This window comes from Musca autumnalis, unplaced genomic scaffold (genome assembly GCF_047663935.1).
Source record: "Musca autumnalis isolate F117 unplaced genomic scaffold, ASM4766393v1 scaffold_2, whole genome shotgun sequence".
NCBI lineage: Eukaryota > Metazoa > Arthropoda > Insecta > Diptera > Muscidae > Musca > Musca autumnalis.
In genome coordinates this window covers 40,546,492-40,566,949 of record NW_027411755.1, presented here as the reverse complement: position 1 = coordinate 40,566,949, position 20,458 = coordinate 40,546,492, and the positions used below count along the sequence as shown (strand labels likewise).

Genomic DNA, 20,458 nt, shown 5'->3' with positions numbered 1-20,458 from the left:
GTTTAGGTTTTCACGATTTTGCTTAGAAACCGCAAGCTCTATCAAAATGGGACTAAAGAAAGTTTTTTAGCTATGAAAATTCTCTACAAGATCGACCTTTGTTTTTTTCGTAGTTTTTACCATTTTTGAGATATAGAAGTTCAAATTGGGACAATGCACTGACTGTATCGCCCCCTTATAAAACAATGTCATGAAGGGTGCGCCTTAACTAACTTTTGATGAAAACCGCTTACACAGGGAAAGTTTTTGTGAATTCTGAAACAGCAGTGTTCATAGGTGAGAAAAATCCAAAAACAAGAAAAAATCGCTGGAGGGATTTTTAAATAAACCGCGGTCAAAATTCACATTTTTAGGTGTTTTTTAGGTTTTCACGATTTTGCTTGGAAACCACAAATCCAATCGAAATGGAGCTGAAGAGAATGTTGTAGCTGTGAAAATTCTCTAGACGATTGACTTTATCATTTGTTCCCAGCCTATATCAGTTTTGAGATAAAGAAGCTCAGTTTACATTTTTAGGTTTTTTTGTTAGGTTTTCGCGATTTTTCTTGAATACGGTAAGTCTTATCGATATGGGACCTGAGAAAATCTTAAAGCTGTGAAAATTCTCTACAAGACTGGCTTAAGTAACTTATCCTAAGTTGTAACATTTTTTAGATATACAAGTTTAAGTTGGGAATTTGCAGTCATGACATTGTTTTATAAGGGGGCGATACAGAATTGAATTGAATTTGAATTGTCCCAATTTGAACTTCTATATCTCAAAAACCGTAAAGCCGACGAGATTACCATAAAGGCCAATCTTGTAGACAATTTTCATAGCTACAACATTTTCTTCAGTCCCAATTTGATAGGAGTTGTGGTTTCTAAGCAAAATCGTGAAAACCTAAACAACCCCTAAAAATGTCAACTTAAATCGCGATTTATTTAAAAAGCACTCCGGCGATTTTTTTTTGTTTTTTGATTTTTCTCATCTATAAACATTGTAGTTTCAGAATCCGCAAAAACTTCCGAGGTGAAAACACCTTCCATTTAAAGTTGCTTCAAGAGCACCGTGATAAACGTAGAATTGTATACTCATTTAGAAGTCCGTTATTCCGATTTGGTCCAAGCTTTGCACAAAGTAATATTTTCTTCTAGAGACGGATCAAGTTCAAATATGGACCGTAATACCGTTTCCAGACACGGATCAGGATCAATATGGAATGTATCGATCCCCTTTTTCGGGTACCCCTACACAAAATGTCTAAATTTTCGAAACAAATTAAGTTTAAGGGCATGCATTGGATCATTTTCATGCCTAGGTAACTTCGGATTTCAGGTATTTTGAATTATTTATTCACATGTTCTATCTGAATTAGGTGTAATTTGACAATTAATAAGAATATTTGGCATAGATTAAAGTGTCATATAGCGATCCCTACTGATTTGACGCATTTTGAAGAGAAGTTTCGTAATCGTTAAGATAAATACCTCAGAAGTTCTAGATGTTCATACTTCTGAAATGGCTACAAAATGTTGAAAATTCCCTAAATACATACATTTTGGTGAAAAGGATGTTTAACCGGTATTTGGTGTGTCCATAGATGCTGGTTCCCATTCACTCAAGCTGGTGGTATATAATTGGCGGGAAAATCGAATTGGAATTGTTTTGATTTTAATATTGATGAACATTCTTTGATTGTCATTGGGGAATTTATTTAAAAAATTAAAAAAACACACTTATTGGAACAAACATTAAAACACTTCTTTCAAAATTCTCCTAAATTGGTAATGTAAACACCAAAGCTCCGCATGCTGCAAAAGAGCGAAAAAATAATTTTTTGTTAATACATAAATTTAAAAAAATGTGTTCATTGTCTTTAGTTACCTATGATCACAAGCGTTATTATGCCGAACATGGCATCGCAATGTGGCTCCAACATGGCGGCTATTACATTTGAAGCAATAATCGTGCCAAAACGACCCATGGTCAAACCAAGGCTTACAGTTTTACCTCTGAAAGTGAAAACATTAAATCACGGAAAACCCCACCTATAAAATTTACGACTTACTTAAAATGTGTTGGCACCAAATCAACTAGGGCTCCAAGCATAATAGACATTGACAGTCCTGGCAGTAAAATATATAAACAAAATAGGACCAAGAGGGCGGTAGTATTTGTCACCACATGTAACAATAAACCGCACACGGCAGCCACAGTCAAGGCGGCTAGCAGGACATTTTTTCTACCCAAGGGATTTAGTATGGCACCCTGGATTGCAAAGCCTACGAAAAATGCCAAGCCCACTACGATGTTATCAACAAAGGTCTTGGTGGCTATGTGGTCATCACATACCTTAAAAGTTTCAAAAATTAAAGTAAACATTTTGTAGTAGAGTGTAAACGAAGTTACCTTATCTCCAACATTTGTGATATTCACATTCGTCATGCGATCCCTAGCATAAGAGTCCTCCACCTTGGCACAAATTGTAGAGCTAACATTTTGGGCTCCACCTGCCGAACGATTAACAATTTCGGGAAACCAGATTTGCATACCATTCGATGAGAACAGCATGCCGAACATGGCCCATACAGCTAAGATAACATTTTTGCGATGGGGTTTGTGAAACAAGGGCAGTGTGGCTTTCCATATATTCGATATAAAACTACAACCTCCAGCACCAGCCACTAAAGCAGCATCCGAAATTTCCTCAGGTTTTAATATGACGTTTTCTGTTTTCAACACAACTTCCAATTTTAAGCCGGTATTCAATTTGGAAATGAAATTTAAAGCTTTAATTGCCTCATCATTCCTCTCTTGGGCCATTAGAAATAACGGTGTTTCCGGAAATACCAACAATATTGAAGCAGCAATAAATCCCGGTAACGTCAATAACAAAATAATTAAACGCCATGGACGAAATGTCAGTGCCGACGATATTTCCCAAGACCAATCCGCAGACAATATCCACCAAGAAATAGCTAAAAGTAAGCCAAGATAAATACCAATAAAATGGGGGCAGCGAATTGATTATATGATTTAAATTATATTTTTGTTCTTACCGGGAACATAAATGGCCGTTACGCTTACAAACATTGCAGAATAATTTATAACCACAGCTCGATATTTGTTACTGGTAAACTCGCCCACAAAAGGATAGATTGCAGCGGAGATACCACCCAAACTATAACGAAAAATAAATATTTTTTTCACTTTTCCTAGGAAAGTTTATCGTTCTTTGTTCGATTTTTATGAAAATTTATTTCTGGACCACTTACCTTATGCCCATGAGAAAATTTATAAAATTATATACCCATATATTGGTGACAAACATCGATATAACTTGTAGAATATTTGTTATGAACATGGTCCAGATTAGCACTGTTCGTCGTCCTAAAATATCACATATATAGCCACATATATAAGTTGAAATGACAATGCCTGAAAGTGAGAGAAAAAAGGGAATTACATATATTACATATACGTTAGGGCTATAACCAAAAAAATACCACCACATAGCCGTGTAGAGCATGAAAAACTATTATGAAATGCGGTGTCAATTTTTCTCTACCGCGAAAAAAGTTTCCGCACCAAATGCATTGAAGTTCTGTAATGCATTTTTTAATTTTATCTGTCATAACAACATATTTGCTTTTCATTAAAATTTTTATTTTTTTGTAATCTAATTTAAAATCATTATCAAAGCGTTCTGGACCAATTTGTTCTAAAATCGCGCCATTTCGGACCATATTAGGATTTTTTGACACTATTGCAATTTTTGGGTTTTCTTTATAAACTCGTGAATTTTATGTTTATATTTTTTTAACCTATCGGACCATGGAATATGGGGTCATTTGAAACGAATTCGCGAAAGTTGCAGGCAGTTTTTGTTGACCTTGCTTGTGAGAATCGTATTTGTTTTCTACTAAAATACAACACCAGTACCATGTGGGGAATTTTGTCCTAATAATGAAAACGCGTTTCTAAGATCGATTCGGCGAAAAAAGTCTCCGCACCAACTTTGATTACTAAAACCCTTTTGATGCTTTTTCTACTTATAATTTTAAATTTGCTTTGTTTGAATAAATATTTATGGAAAAAAATACAATTCTCACAGGCAAAGTCAACAAAAACAGCTTTGATAATGATTTTAAATTAGATTACAAAAAAATAAAAATTTTAATGAAAAGCAAATATGTTGTTATGACAGATAAAATTAAAAAATGCATTACAGAACTTCAATGCATTTGGTGCGGAAACTTTTTTCGCGGTAGAGAAAAATTGACACCGTATTTCATTATAGTTTTTCATGCTCTACACGGCTATGTGGTGGTATTTTTGATATTTGCAAAAAAGTGCAAAAAGTTATATCCCTAATATACATATATTATATTATGGGGTGCCACCGTGGTGCAATGGTATGCACACCCGCCTTGCACACTAAAGGTCGTGGGTTCGATTCCCCGGTCAGGCAACATCAAAAAATTCAACGGTGGCAAACTACCCCTCAGTAATGTTGGCGACACTTCCTGAATATGTCAGCCATGTAAATCTTTTCTACAAGTGTTGTCTTAGGACATGCCGTTCGGACTCGGCAATAAACAGTAGGTCCCTTATCATTGAGCTAATATGAATCGGGGTGCACTCATTGGTATGAGAGAAGTCCCCTTGTCCCGTACGGGACAATTCTTTCTACATATATATATTATTAAATGTAAAAAAAAGAGAAATGATGTTAGACGGAACATTAAGTATAATGGATTTACTGTCAGCATTGATGGGGAAATACAGAACCTCCTGCAGACATTGAAAAATTTATATTGGTGTCCTGCGGTGACATAGGGGTTGAAAGATAACAAGGAACCGTCCGGACCGGCTTTAAAATGGCAAAGTTCAGGATTTATCTTGGTCCCTATCTCATCTCAAGTAGACACTGACCTCCCCGTGGTGTCACCTGGGGTAGCTGCCTTTAACACCCGTTAAAGGTAGTGAGCTAAAATGTGCCTATAAGAACTTGAAAAACTTGGGTTTGGGCGCCAGTTTAGTAACCCTCCCCTAGAAACAATCAGCCTACTATGAATAAACGAAAGAAAAGAAATACAAATCCCTCTAAAGTTGAAGAACCCCGCAAACATTTTAAGGACCATGATCTGCGAATCTGCTCCTGGAATGGTCGCACTCTTTATACAGAAGGTGCAGTTTACGCATTTGAAGATGTATTTTAAAAGTACAAGGCCGACATTACTGCCATACGGGAAATACGATGTATTTGGAAAGCGTCACAACAACACCTAAAGGTGAGGCACTGTATTATAGCAGCCATGACACAAAGCATGAGGTTGGTTGCGGATTTGTAGGTGGTCGGAGGTTAAAACATCTGGTCTCCAGCTTCACCCCAGTAAATGAAAGACTTGCTGCAATTCGATTAAAAGCTAAATTCTTCAACATCAGCTTTCTTTGCGCTCATGCTCCCACTGAAGACAAGGACGTACAGACCAATGATATATTTTACGAGCGCTTAGAAAAATATTATGACCGTTGCCCTGCCCATGACATTAAAATTATACTAGGCAATTTTAATGCCAAAATTGGAAAGGAGAATATCTTTGGCCCAAAAGTCGGGAAATTCAGTCTCCACAGCGAAACATCTGACAATGGTATGAGGCTGAGAGACTTTGCAGCTGCAAAAATATGGTGGTTACCAGAACCAGACTTAAGCATCTCGATATTCATAAGTGCACCTGGCTGTCACCAGATCAAAGAACATGAAATCAAATTGATCACGTTGTGATAGATTGAAGACACGCATCGAGCGTGTTGGATGTACGATCATTTCGAGATGCAAGCATACACTCGGACCAATACCACAACAGATAGATACAGCATATTCCACTCAACTGGCCCAATTGCTCAATCAAAACACATTGTCTATCAGGACAATGGCAAAACATTACCCACTCCATGCAAACAGCCACAAAATCATTACTTGGATACCAGAGACCTCCACCTAGGAATCCATGGTGTGACCAGGAATGTCGTGCTGCTACCAAAGGGAAAAATGCGGCATATAGGGCTACTTTACAATCAGTAGCAACGCGTAGCGCGCGAGAGAGATATCTTGTGGAAAGGAGAGAGGAGAAACGTATTTTCCGCAGGACAGAATGACGTCCGAAAATTCTACCAAAGAGTGAAACATAAAACTGATGGCTTTGTAACTGGCACATCCTCCTGTAGATACCAGCAAGGTTATTTGGTAACTGATACATATAGTGTGCTAAGGCTATGGAAAGAGCATTTTTCCAAATTGTTGGTATCCAATAGTAGCGATGTCGATGAAGATACAACAGATCCAATCCCAGAAGATGGTATTGAATGTATACCATCCGACGAAGATGAGGTAAAGATAGCAATAAACCGACTGAAAAATAATAAGGCAGCAGGAGCTGATGGCCTACCAGCCGAGCTGTTTAAAACCGGAGGCGATACTCTGATAAGGTGTATGCATCAGCTAGTTAGCTCCATCTGGCAGGAAGAACGCATACCCGACGATTGGAACCTGAGTATCCTGTGTCCCGTCCATAAGAAAGGAGATAAGACTTTATGCTCCAACTATAGGGGCATAAGTCTTCTTCCTATCGCCTATAAGATAGTGTCAGGGATATTGTGCGAACGACTAATGCCTATGCTAAACGAAATAATTGGACCTTACCAATGCGGACCTTACCAATCGACCATATATTTACCCTGCGGCAAATCATGGAGAAGACCCAAGAGATGCAGATCGACCTTTTTGTCGATTACAAAGCAGCCTTCGACTGCCCGCTACGTTCAAAGGTATTCCAAGCCATGTCTGAATTTGGTATCCCCACAAAGCTCATTCGGCTTTCTAAAGTGACTCTAACTGACACAAGATCTTCAGTTAAAATAGGAAATAACCTCTCAAAAGAAGTGGCACAAACTACACCAATAGCCACATGTTACTTGCTTATGCTGATGATATAGACATCATGGGACGATCAGTAAAAGAAGTGACCGATACCTTTATGAAGGTCGAAGGAGAATCTGCTAAAGTGGGTCTGGCGGTAAACGGCGAGAAGACCAAGTTGATGGTGTCGACGCGCCATGCGTCCATTGAGCTCGGACCAGCTGTTGAAGTTGATTCCTTTAATTTTGAGGTAGTAAAAGACTTCGTATACCTCGGCAACGCCGTAAACACAACAAACGACATCAGTTGTGAAATAAAAAGAAGAATTGAATTGGCCAACAGATGCTACTTTGGCTTAAGTAAGCACTTTAAAAACAAATACACAACTCGTCAAACAAAAATAACGCATTACAAAACACTGATACTACCCGTGCTGATGTATGGTTCCGAAGCCTGGGTACTTGCGCATGCAGATAAGGCAGTGCTTGGCGTGTTTGAGAGAAACATGCTTTGAAAGATCTACGGACCAATCTGCGTTAACGGTGAATATCGACTTCGCATGAACCACGAGCTGTATCAGCTATAAAACGACATCAGTATAGATAAACGTATCGAGATGCAGCGATTGCGTTGGCTAGGCCATATCATAAGAATGAGCGATAATGAACCCGCTAAAAAGGCGTATAAATTCGGGCCGCATGGCGGTGCACGCAGAATTGGCAGGCCAAAGAATAGATGGCGCAAACAAGTGGATAAAGATATGACAAGGCGCGGTATTCCAGAAAGCGAAGCACTAAACATAGCGAATTGGAGATCTTTTCTTAGTTCGGTCTATGGAACAAATGTTCTGTAATGGACCAGCTAAGTAAGTAAGTTCTGGGCGTATAATGACATATACAATACCTCACCGAATCTTAAATAATAGATGCCTGCGAAAAGGAATCATGTACAGTTGAACTTATAACTCTATGGGTCATTATTATATGTGTTCTTTTACTATCTGATGGATTAGAAAACGCAAAATAAACCAATTTAGAGGCATTAAAAATATAATTATTACATTCAAAGTTAATGCCAATCGTCACTTTTAACTTTAAGTAAACCGGAACGCTATAAATCTGTTCGGTAAATCCAAACTCTAACAAAAGAAGACTTATAATAATTGAGGTATAACGAATAATAATTGAAAACACAACTTTTTCCTACACATTTTCACCCATTTTAACCTCTCTATAGCGAACTTCGCTATAGCGAATATTTCTCTATAAGGAAGTTTTTATACCCTCACACCACTGTGATTTTGGTGATGGCCAGATAATATTCAGGGGTCGGAATGGGCAAAGAAAACTTATTTGGAGAAAAAGTCAACTTTTTTAACAAAGCGAATATCTCCTCATAGGGGTATACCAAAAAAAACCTGGCAATGGAAGAAGAAAATACACCTTTACAAAGATATTTAGTAGGTTTTCGTAGAAGATCAAGCAACGGAGATATCGCAATAGTCGGTAATGCATCCCATTTTTCCATTTTTTTGTAATCACACTACAGGTCACAGTTTTGATCGGATCGTCACGAAATTTCGAAATTCAGGGGTCGGAATGGTCAAAAAACTTATGTTGAGGAAGTTCAACGTCTTATTCTTATCCGAATATATCAGCTTCTAGTAGGAGTATTCCAACGGCAAAGCCTGTCAATGGATGAAGAAAATATCACTTTTACATTAAAGTAAAATAAGAAGGCGAAGGTGGTCACACAAGGGAGCTATCACAATAGTCGGTAATGCATCCAATTTTTCCATTTTTGTAGTCACGCTACAGGTCGCAATTTAGATCGGATCGTCAGGGAATTTTGTTGGTTAATGGGGGACCCAGAGAGGAATAAGCATAATCATTTTGGTGGTAGTCAGATAACATTCCGTAAAAGAAATGTTTATCAGTGAAAATCTTATGCACAAGGGTACTGGTGTAGGGTATCACATAGTCGGCCCGTCCCGACTATAGCCTTTGCTTACTTGTTTTTGTTTTTTTGATTTTTCTCATCGATAAACTTTGTAGTTTCAAAATCCACAAAAACTTCCCAGGTGTAAGCTCCTTTCATTTAAAGTTGGTTCAAGAGCAGCGTGAAAGTTCTACCGATAGCAACAGTGTTTTCAACTTTTATTTGAACTTTTTATTCATTATTTTGCGTTTTAATGTTACCAATGTTTGTCGGTAATAAGTTTGATTACACTATGCAACACTGAAAATGCAAACAACTTCTAGCATGGATTTTTTGAAAGTACATATTTAGACTACAAAAACCCTAGTTGGGTTTTGTCTTGTCAGATCCAGTTCGGATTTTATGGTCTCATCTAAACCGGGCTAAATCTTCACTTTTTTGCATTTATCAGGCCTTTATCTCAGAAACGAATTGGAATTTGGCCTTGCTGTCTTTAGCAATATTGTAGACCTAAACTAGTAGAACTTGTCTTTTGAAGAAACCACATAAGAAAAACTCCATCTAGGGCATCAAAATCTATAAAATATAGAAAATTTTACATAATTGCTGAAATTCTTGTCAGTATCGGCTAAACTATTGGGAGTTGAACCAAGTAACCTTTTGCAAAAACCTTCCAAATAAAGTTCTCAACAATTCTTTAGAACATTCTGAAACTCTAAAATGCTTACTTCATATTGTTTCAGCGGTATTTTGCATCATATTTTTTACAACACGTATTTCAAACACAGTTCACACCAGCAGTTTATTCTCGCATTTTGGATTTCATTACATTATTGACATTTTTATTAAATCGTCGTTGAAAAATGTACTGAAAACAACGGCGTAGAGGCATTTTACAACAATAACATGTTCTGAAGAGTTGTGTATTACATTCCAGGGAATATTTTTCCAAAAGAAAATATATAGAAAAAATTAACGGTTTTGGAGATACGAAATGTGCGAAATGTAAAAAAATTTTGGACTTTTTGCATATATTTTGAAATTTGAGGCAATAAATGTAGTTTTTCGAGTTCATTATTTCTCCAAATATTTTATTCTTGTCCTTATCTACAAATTTGCTTTAGAGGTCAGAAGAAGATTCTCATTGGTTTCAGAGATATAGCCCCGAATTTCTTTAAAAACTCAATATTTAGCCATGTTTAGATGGGGCCATAAAATCCGAGCTGGATCTGACACAACAAAACCCACTAGGGTTTCTTGTCGTTTGGGTCTCTGCTTTCAAAAAATCCTCAGTTGTGTGTTTGCACAAGATCACCTTAAAAATGTTGCACAGTGTTATCGCACTACAGCTCACCCAAATGCTTCCCATTATTAATCTCTATTTTTTGGGATATCATTACACGTGCGACGTTTAATAACCTGATACTCAGTCATTGTCTTATGTGTTAACAACAAAGTGTGCTTTGTCAAGGTGAATGTTTACGGTTAAATAATAGAGGCTTCGTATTCCCGTCTCCCATTCACCCAACGTGGATCAATTAAATTATATGTCTATAAAATAATCTTAATTGCTCTCTGTTGACAATTTCACTCAATACCAAATCTGGTGAAAAGTTTCGTTGGAAGTATTATCGATAACTGTTATATAGATTTTACAAATAAAACTTACCTGTTACACATGACGCCATCATGACACCCTTCTCTCCCTGGGTCATATTAAAATCACATTGCGAAGATATGCCAATAATACCCACAGCTATTTGGGCTGCCATTGAGGTGACGGTAAGTAAACCGCTGCACAGGAGCAATAGCCAATTGAATTTGCCAAAACCTTGAAACAAAAGAACAAAACACACTTAAAATAGTTATCTTTCTACAAATTCTTATTTTACCCAAAATATTTAAAATTTCATTATAATCCCATGGTTTCGGTGTTGCACTATTTTGCTCGAGAGCAATGAAATAAGGAGCTGCATTATTATTATCTAGTGATTCCACGGACATTACTTCTAGTTCTCCTTGACGGCGACGATGATGATTAAAACTGCATTAATTAATTAATATTTTCATATGATGCCTGTGGGATTCGATTAGGCGCGGAATTGTTTTTTCTAGTTACTGACACGAGTAAAGCTGTTTTGTTTATAAACTCATTTTTATTTAAAACATTTACTTATATTTAAGCAATTTTTACATATAGTATATAATTGAATGTGAAACGTTATTAACTGAACGCTAAAACCATTTAGGCGGCTTTGATATTAGCGGCGAAAAGAGCGTAATATATATTATTCTCTTACTGTTTTCATTGTTGTTGCTGTTATTCGAATGTTTGTCATGCCCCCTAAGTCAATTTCTAATTAATCTTAAAATGCAAATCGTACACAAATTACACATTAATATGATAGATTTTTAGGGTGTCCCATGAGGCAATCACAACAAAATGGATCAATGGTTGCATAGTGAGGTGCTAAAGAAGCTATAAAATCTACAAAAGCTGAAAATATCAAGTATTTTTTAATTAACGATACAATATGCCCAATTTGAGATCGATGTTTTTATTTCAATCCCACAAACGTTTAATGAATTACAAAAAAATAAATTTTCTAATAACATCATTTGCAAAAATATCTCCGATTCACAACACAACACGAATGAGAAATAACAAAGAAATACAAAATACAATTATTACTGGGAACACTCTAATATACACTGCCTATTGTCACAAGTCTAAGCAATTCGGAGCTTCAACAATTGCACAAATTGCCTGCATTTACTCGCACTTTATCAATGACACATCTTTAGCGAAAAATTTAAGAACCGGTTTTTTTTTAAATATCATCCAGAATAAATTATTAAAATATTAATTCCATTTACATTTAAATTAATGGAGATTCGACACCCTTGCAGTAAAACCATTTTGTGTGTGTGTGTTTTTTTTTTTGTGCAGTCGGTTTTAGTTATCGTCAATAAAACAGCTGTGTCAAAAATTATTGGGTATATCCTAACCTACGACGATTGTACGCTTGACAAGATTTGTTCGATTAAGACTATTTGTGATATTATTGATTGTATCTGTGGAAGCAGTAGCGATGATGTTTGCCTTTCTAAAAAAATTTTTTGATGTTTGCAGTTTAGTGTCGGTTTTTATATCCTCCACCATAATATGGAGGGTATATTAAGTTTGTTTTTCCGTTTGTAACGTATTGAAATAATCATTTGCGACACTATAAAGTATATAAATTCTTGATCATGGTAAAATTCTGAGTCGACCTATGCATGTCCGTCCGTCTGTGGTAATCAATCTAGCATCCACAAAAATGGAGATAGGACGCTGAAATTTTGGGAAGGTGCGTCTTTTGTTTGCAGGCAGGTCAAGTTCGATGATGGGCTACACTAATACCTCGATTTGCGTTGCCTCGATCTGCGTTGATTCGATGTTTGTTAAGCAAAAAATAATTGATTTTTTCCATTTGCGCTTCTGAATCGATTTGCGTTATTAAAAACTAATATTTGTGGCTTTGAATTTTGTGAAGAGATTTTTCAAAACATGTGTCTTGATTTGCGTTGGAACCAATTATTAACCCAAATCGAGGTATTAGTGTATATCGCTCCACGTTTTGTTATAGCCCCCATATAACGGTACCGCCCGATTTCAGGTATTTTGACGTTTTTAGTCATATTTTCAAACCGAATTAGCTAAAATTTGACATTTAGGGTTCCTAGTAATCAACAAACATATATTCCAAAAGTTATGGGCATAGGTCTATGTTTTGGTATAGCCTCCATATAACGGTACCTCCCGATTTTCGGTATTTTGAGGATTTTAGCTAAAATTGTTAACCGATCTAGCTGTAATTTGATATTTGATGTTGTCAGTGGCCACGAAACTTCTTCACCAAAAATCGTCAACATAGCTCCATGTTTTAGTATAGCACCCATAGAACGGTACCTCCCGATCCTCCGTATTTTGAGGATTTTAGATTTTAGCTTTTTGTAATTTAGCTTTTGAGGTTCTTAGAGGTCACAAAATATTTCCACCAAAAGCCGTTAACATAGGTTCATGTTTCGGCATAGCGCCCATATAACGGTACCACCCGATTTTCGATATTTGGAAGATTTTAGCTAATTTTTTTTACCTAACTACCTGTTATTTGACGTTTGAGTTCCTCAGATTCAACAAAATATCCCCACCAAAACTTGTGAACATAGGTCCATGTTTCGGTATAGCCTCCATATAACGGCACGTCCCGATTTTCGGTATTTTGAGGGTTTTAGCAAAATTTTTTGACCGAACTAACTGTTATTTGACAAATTATGAGGTTCCCAGAGGCAACAAAATATCTCCACCAAAAGTTGTGAACATAGGTCCATTTTTTTGGTATAGCCCCCATATAACGGTACCTCCCGATTTTCGATATTTTGAGGATGTTAACTACCTTTTTCGACAGAAGTACCTGCAATTTGACGTTTGAGGGTTCCAGTTGTCACAAAACTCCTCTACCAAAATTTTTTAACCTGGGTCCATGTTTCAGTATAGCCCTCATAAAACGGTACCTCCCGTTTTTCGGTATTTTGAGTGTTGTAATAACATTTTTTGATCGAACTATCTGAAATTTGACGTTTGATGTTCCCATAGATCACGAATCACCTCCACCAAAAATTTTCAACATAGGTCAATGTTTTGCTAAAACAGTACCTCCCAATTTTCGTTATTTTGAGGATTTTAGCTACAATTTTTAACCAAACTTGTCGTAATTTGCTATTTAAGGTTCCTAGCAGTTGCCAATCACAACACCTATCTACTAAAAATTGTCAATATTTTTTATCATAAAACTTTTCCAAAAAAATTCTCAATTGTCAGGAGTTTAGCTACATGTGTTGACTGAAGTATCTGTAATTTGACATTTGAGGTTCCCAGTGGTCACACAATTTCTCCACCAAAAATTGTCAACCTGCGTCCACACTTTGATATAGCCCCCATATAAAGGTGGCGCCCGATTGAAGAACTTAGTTGATACATTTTCTAACCTTACTTATCTCCACTTAATATTGTGGACGGGAAAGAAAACTAAATAATATGTATTTTATGGTGGAGGGTATAAAAAGTTCGGCCCGGCCGAACTTAACGATTTTACTTGTTTATTTTTATATTTTCAATTTTTGTTAAAATATATTTATTTGGTGATATTTAAACTATTTGTATAAAAACTCAAAATTGCATGAAAAAATATTTTTTTTTATTTTGTGGTTTTGAACTTTATTTTTTAAAATAACATTCTAACCACCTCACCCAATTTCGTGATAGGTTTAAGTTTTGGTGTAGCCCGCACTGGGTGGACTTAAGTTATTTTAGATGAATTTCTGTTTAAAAATCTTGGGCCTACTTATGGTTTAGAGTAGTTTTGAACCGATTACTCAAAGTTTGTATGACAACATTCGTTATCGAGTTTCCCCCCTGTTTTTGTAACTTATTTTTGTTCGTTCGTCTATATACGTAATAAGCAAGGCATCCATAACTCAGCCCACAGATGGCAAACAGACTTCATTTTTCGTAGATGAGTTCCACATATACATAAATAAGAATTACTCACTTAAAAATCATTTGCGCTAAGGCAAGTAAATCGATCCACAAAATTTGAAAATTCGTGTGAGAAGAATAAAAATTATTACAAAAGCAGGGGGTAAAATTTTCGAGTTAGGTGAAGAAGTGTTTAACCACTGGAAACCCCAAATACCTAATGTCAGATAATTCGGTCAGCTAACATTTTAAAAATTCTTGAAATCGGCCGTACCGTTATATGGGGATATACGACAACGTGGGTCTGTGCCGATGATTTTATTTTTTATAGATAAATTCTTTGACTACTAGGAACACTATGATATTTAAATCGGTCTGAAAATTTAGGTTCAAACTTTAAATTACCTAAAATCTGGTGGTACCGTTATATAGGACTTGGGATGCTGCTCATCAGCAAACCATTTCAGTATATTTTCAGATTTTTTTTGACCAACGGCTCCAGAGATAACCTTGAAAAATTCGAATTATGTGAGAGAGAAAAATGTAAATAAAAATTTTGAATGATAAGTACCCGAAGGACGGGATTGATATGGATAATATCCGGATCTGGATGAAATAATACGATGTGCAAATTTTGGACCAAATTTTCCTTGAAAACTCCCTCGCCTTCTCGATGGTAGGGGTAATTTTTGAAACCTATATTTTTAAATGAATTTTAAAAAGTTAAAAAAAATGAAATTTAAAAAGTAACCATGGTGAATTATTACCAATATATGTAACCGTTTCGCAAAATATAAGGAAGACGATTTTTAAGATTAAATACTACATTTCAGACATTTGTGTAGGATAGTACGGCTAAAAGCCTGAAAACCACTAAAATCTGGAGGTACTGTTCTACTGAGGCTATATAAAACATGGACCAGTGCTGACACATTTCTAGAGGGAAGTTTAGTAGCCCCAAAGAAGACTAAATATGTATTAAATAACAACAATTTCTATAGGATAATGCAGCTAAACCCCTGCAAAACCCCGAAAATCGGGCGGTACCGTTCTATGGGGGGGTAAACCAAAACGTGAACCAGTACTGACACATTTCCGGGGAAAAGTTTTGTGGGACTCAATACTACTCTTCAATCATTTTTTCTTTCAAAAATAATAAAATAAATCATTAAAGCAGCAAATAAATCAAAATTGTTTACTTCTACACACTCGGTGCTCTTGAATCAAATTTAAATGGAAGATGCTTACACCTGGGAAGTTTTTGCGGATTCTGAAACTACAATGTTCATAGATGAGAAAAATCAAAAAACTAAAAAAATCGCCGGAGCGCTTTTTAAATAAATCGCGATTCAAGTTGACATTTTTGGGGGTTGTCTAGGTTTTTGCAATTTTGCTTAGAAGCCGCAAGTGCTGTCAAAATAGTAAAAAAAAAATTGATTGACCTTAATGATATTTTCGTAGGTATTACAACTTTTGAGATATAGAAGTTGAAATTGGGACAATTCAAATTCAATTCAATTCTGTATCGTCTCCTTATAAAACAATGTCATGACTGCAATATCCCAACTTAAACTTATATATCTAAAAAAATGGTACAACCTAGGAAAAATTACATAAGCCATTCTTGTAGAGAATTTTCACAGCTATAAGATTTTCTCAGGTCTCATGCCGATAAGACTTGCCGTATTCAAGCAAAATCGCGAAACCCTGACAAAAAAACCTAAAAATGTAAACTGATCTTCTTTATCTCTAAAATGGTACAGCCTGAGAACAAATCATAAACGCCAATCCTGTAGAGAATTTTCACAGCTACAACATTTTCTTTAGCTCCATTTCGATTGGACTTGCGGTTTCTAAGCAAAATCGTGAAAACCTAAAAAACACCTAAAAATGTGAATTTTGACCGCGATTTATTTAAAAATCCCTTCAGCGATTTTTTCTTGTTTTTGGATTTTTCTCATCTATGAACATTGTTGTTTCAGAATCCGCAAAAACATCCCCTGTGTAAGCGGTTTTCATTAAAAGTTAGTTAAGCGCACCCTTCATGACATTGTTTTGTAAGGGGGCTATACAGCCAGTGCATTGTCCCAATTTCAACTTCAATTTCTCAAAAATGGTAAAACCTACAAAAATACCGTAAAGGTCAATCTTGTAGAGAATTTTCATACTTACTTACTTACTTACTTACTTAGTTGGCCCATTACATAACATTTGTTCCATAGACCGAACTAAGAAAAGATCTCCATTCCTCTCTGTTTTTCGCTTGACTTTTTGGAATACCGCGCCTTTCCATTTCTTCATCCACTTGTGTGCTCCATCGAAGCTTAGGCCTGCCGATTCTGCGTGCACCGCCATGTGGCATGTATTCATACGCCTTTTTAGCGGGTTCATCATCGCTCATTCTCATGATATGGCCTAGCCAACGCAATCGTTGCGTTGTTTATAGCTTATATAGCTCGTGGTTCATACGACGTCGATATTCACCGTCGCAAATCGGCCCGTAGATCTTTCGAAGAATTTTCCTCTTAAACACACCAAGCACTGCCTTATCTGCTTGCGCAAGTACCCATGCTTCGGAGCCATACATTAGCACGGGTAGTATCAGCGATTTGTATAGTGTTATTTTTGTTTGACGAGATGTGGCTTTGTTTTTTAATTGCTTACTTAATCCATAGTAGCATCTGTTGGCCAATACAATTCTTCTTCTTATTTCACAACTGGTGTTGTTTGTTGTGTTTATGGCAGTGCCGAGGTAGACGAAGTCTTTAACTACCTCAAAATTGTAGGTACCAACTTCTACGGTTGGTCCGAGCTCTATGGACGCTTTGCGCGTCGACACCATCAATTTGGTCTTTTCGCCGTTTACCGCCAGACCCACTTTCGCAGATTCTGCTTCGACCTTCCTAAAGGTATCAGTTACTTCCTTTACTGATCGTCCCATGATGTCTATGTCATCAGCATAGGCAAGTAACATGTGGCTATTGGTGTAAATTGTGCCATTTCTTTTGACATTTGCATCTCGTATTACCTTTTCCAGCAAAATGTTGAATAGGTCACACGAAAGGCTGTCTCCTTGTCTGAAACCTCTTTTGGTACAAAATTCTTCGGAGAGGTTCTTTCCAATTTTAACTGAGGACCTAGTATCAGTTAGAGTCATCTTACAAAGCCGGATGAGCTTTGCGGGAATACCAAATTCAGACATTGCATGGAATACCTTTGATCGGAGGGGACTGTCGAATGCTGCTTTATAATCGACAAAAAGATGAAATGTGTCGATCTACATCTCTTGGGTCTTCTCTAGGATTTGCCGCAGGGTAAATATCTGGTCAATGGTGGACTAAAGCCACATTGGTATGGTCCAATCATCTCGTTGACCATAGGCTTTATTCGTTCGCACAGTATCCCTGACACTATCTTATAGGCAATAGGGAGTAGACTTATGCCCCTATAGTTGGAGCATACAGTCTTATCTCCTTTTTTGTGGACGGGACATAGGATGCTCAGGTTCCATTCGTCGGGTACGCGTTCTTCCTGCCAGATGGTGCTAACTAGCTGATGCATACACCTTATCAGCGCGTCGCCTCCGGTTTTAAACAGCTCGGCTGGTAAGCCATCGGCTCCTGCTGCTTTATTATTCTTCAGCCGGTTGATTGCTGTTTTTACCTCATCTTGGCCGGGTGGTATACATTCTATACCATCTTCTGGGATTGGATCATCGTCTTCGCCACTATTGGATACCAGCAGATTGGAGAAATGTTCCTTCCATATCCTGAGCACGCTATCTGTATCTGTTACCAGATTACCTTGCTGGTCTCTACAGGAGGATGTGCCTGTACCAAAGCCATCTGTTTGATGTTTCACTCTTTGGTAGAATTTTCGGACTTCATTCTGGCTCCTGTACATCTCGATTTTTTCACACTCCCGCTTTTCCATTTCTCTCTTTTTCTTGCGGAAAAGACGTTTCTCTTCTCTCCTTTTCTCCCGATATCTCTCTCGTGCGCTACGCGTTGCTACTGATTGTAAAGTAGCTCTATATGCCGCATTTTTATCTTCGGTAGCAGCACGACACTCCTGGTCATACCATGAATTCCTTTGTGGAGGTCTCTGGAATCCAAGTATGGATTTTGCGGCTGTTTGCATGGAGTGGGCAATATTTTGCCATTGTGTTGTTATGTTATCGGGACAAGGAGTGCTCGCGTTAAGCAATTGGGCTAGTTGAGTGGAATATGCTGTGGCTATCTGTTGTGTTTGCAGCCTATCGATGTCCAACTTCCGCGTTGTGTCTGTTCGTGCTTTATTTGCAACGTTTAGACGGGTACGTACCTTTGCTGCAACAAGATAGTGGTCCGAATCAATGTTTGCGCCTCGGAACGATCGTACATCCAACACGCTGGATGAATGTCTTCCATCTATCACACCATGATCAATTTCACTACTTGCTCTTTGATCTGGGGACAGCCAGGTGCCCTTATGAATATCGAGATGATTAAATCTGGTACTGCTAACTACCAGTTTTTTGCAGCTGCAAAGTCTATCAGCCTCATACCATTGTCAGATGTTTCACTGTGGAGACTGAATTTCCCGACTGTTGGGCCAAAGATATTCTCCTTTCCAATTTTGGCATTAAAATCGCCTAGAATGATTTTAATGTCATGGGCAGGGCAACGGTCATATGTTTCTTCTAAGCGCTCGTAAAATATATCTTTGGTCTGTTCGTCCTTTTCTTCAGTGGGAGCATGAGCGCAAATAAAGCTGATGTTGAAGAATTTAGCTTTTATTCGAATTGCAGCAAGTCTTTCATTCACTGGGGTGAAGCTGGATACCAGATGTTTTAGTCTCCGACTAACTACGAATCCGCAACCAAACTCATGCTTTATGTCATGGCAGCTATAATACAGTGCGTCACCTTTAGGTGTTGTTGTGACGCCTTTCCCAATCCATCGTATTTCCTGTATGGCAGTAATATCGGCCTTGTACTTTTCAAGTACGTCTGCCAATGCGAAGACTGCACCTTCTCTATAAAGAGTGCGAACATTCCAGGTGCAGATTCGCAGATCATGGTCCTTAAAACGTTTGCGGGGTTCGTCAACTTTAGAGGGGTTTGTTTTTCTTTTCTTTCGTTTTTTCATAGTAGGCTGTTTTTTTCTAGGGGAGGGTTACTAACCCGTCGCCCAAACCCAAGTTTTTAACGTTCTTATGGGTGAACGCGCGGCACATGTTAGCTCACTACCTTTAACGGGTGTTAAAGGCAGTTCCCCAGGTGACACCACGGGGAGGTCAGTGTCCACTTGAGATGAAAGAGGGACCAAGATAAATCCTGGGCTTTGCCATGTTAAAACCGGTCAGGACCGTTCCTTGGTATCTTCCATCCCCTACGTCACCCAGAGAATTTTCATAGCTTTCATTTTCTTCAATCTCTTTTTGGTAGGACTTGCGTTTTCTAAGCAAAATCGTTAAAACCTAAACAACCCCTAAAAATGTCAACTTGAATCGCGATTTATTTAAAAAGCGCTCCGGCGATTTTTTTAGTTTTTTTATTTTTCTCATCTATGAACATTGTAGTTTCAGAATCCGCAAAAACTTCTCAGGTGTAAGCACCTTCCATTCAAATTTGACTCAAGAGCACCGTGCACATATAGTGTTCGCACCAGTTTTCGAAATTTCGAACACCATTTTGCAGGAAAACAAAAGATTGGAATTTTTTGAATAGATTTTTGACATCAGTGGGTCCTAATTAACCTACAAAGTATTTAATAAACAAAAAATCGTGCCGGTTATACTCTCCATACTATGGTAAAATTGATCATCCACAAAAGTGAGACAGGACATTTGGCATTTAGGGTGATAAAACCTGCACCAAAAATTATGGACATACACGATGCTCTTTAAGCAAATTTAAATTGAAGGTGATTTCATTTTCTTTAGTCCCATTTCGATAGGACTTGCGGCTTCCAAGCAAAATCGTAAAAACTAAAAAAAAAAAAAGGTTAAAAATACCGACCTGAATCGCGATTTATTTAAAAAACGCTCCGGCGATTTATTTATTTTTTTATTTTTCTCGTCTATGAACATTGTAGTTTCAGAATCCGCAAAA

At 37.3% G+C, this 20,458-nt stretch overlaps 2 protein-coding genes across 5 annotated transcripts in view; one reads left to right on the top strand and one right to left on the bottom strand.

The window, feature by feature from the left end:
- The window catches only part of DIP-kappa (Dpr-interacting protein kappa), a 370,228-nt gene that overhangs the window by 71,848 nt on the left and 277,922 nt on the right, over nucleotides 1-20,458 (top strand). The gene's annotated exons all lie outside the window — the stretch shown is intronic.
- On the bottom strand, nucleotides 1,674-11,860 carry LOC141393955 (synaptic vesicle glycoprotein 2A-like). The gene is made up of 8 exons (XM_073967611.1): nucleotides 10,736-11,860; nucleotides 10,513-10,674; nucleotides 3,259-3,421; nucleotides 3,043-3,164; nucleotides 2,393-2,961; nucleotides 2,052-2,335; nucleotides 1,868-1,995; nucleotides 1,674-1,794 (listed from the first exon to the last, which is right to left on the bottom strand). The coding sequence occupies exons 1-8, from the start codon at nucleotides 10,845-10,847 to the stop codon at nucleotides 1,760-1,762; spliced, it is 1,575 nt and encodes a 524-aa protein (XP_073823712.1). The 5' UTR covers nucleotides 10,848-11,860; the 3' UTR covers nucleotides 1,674-1,759.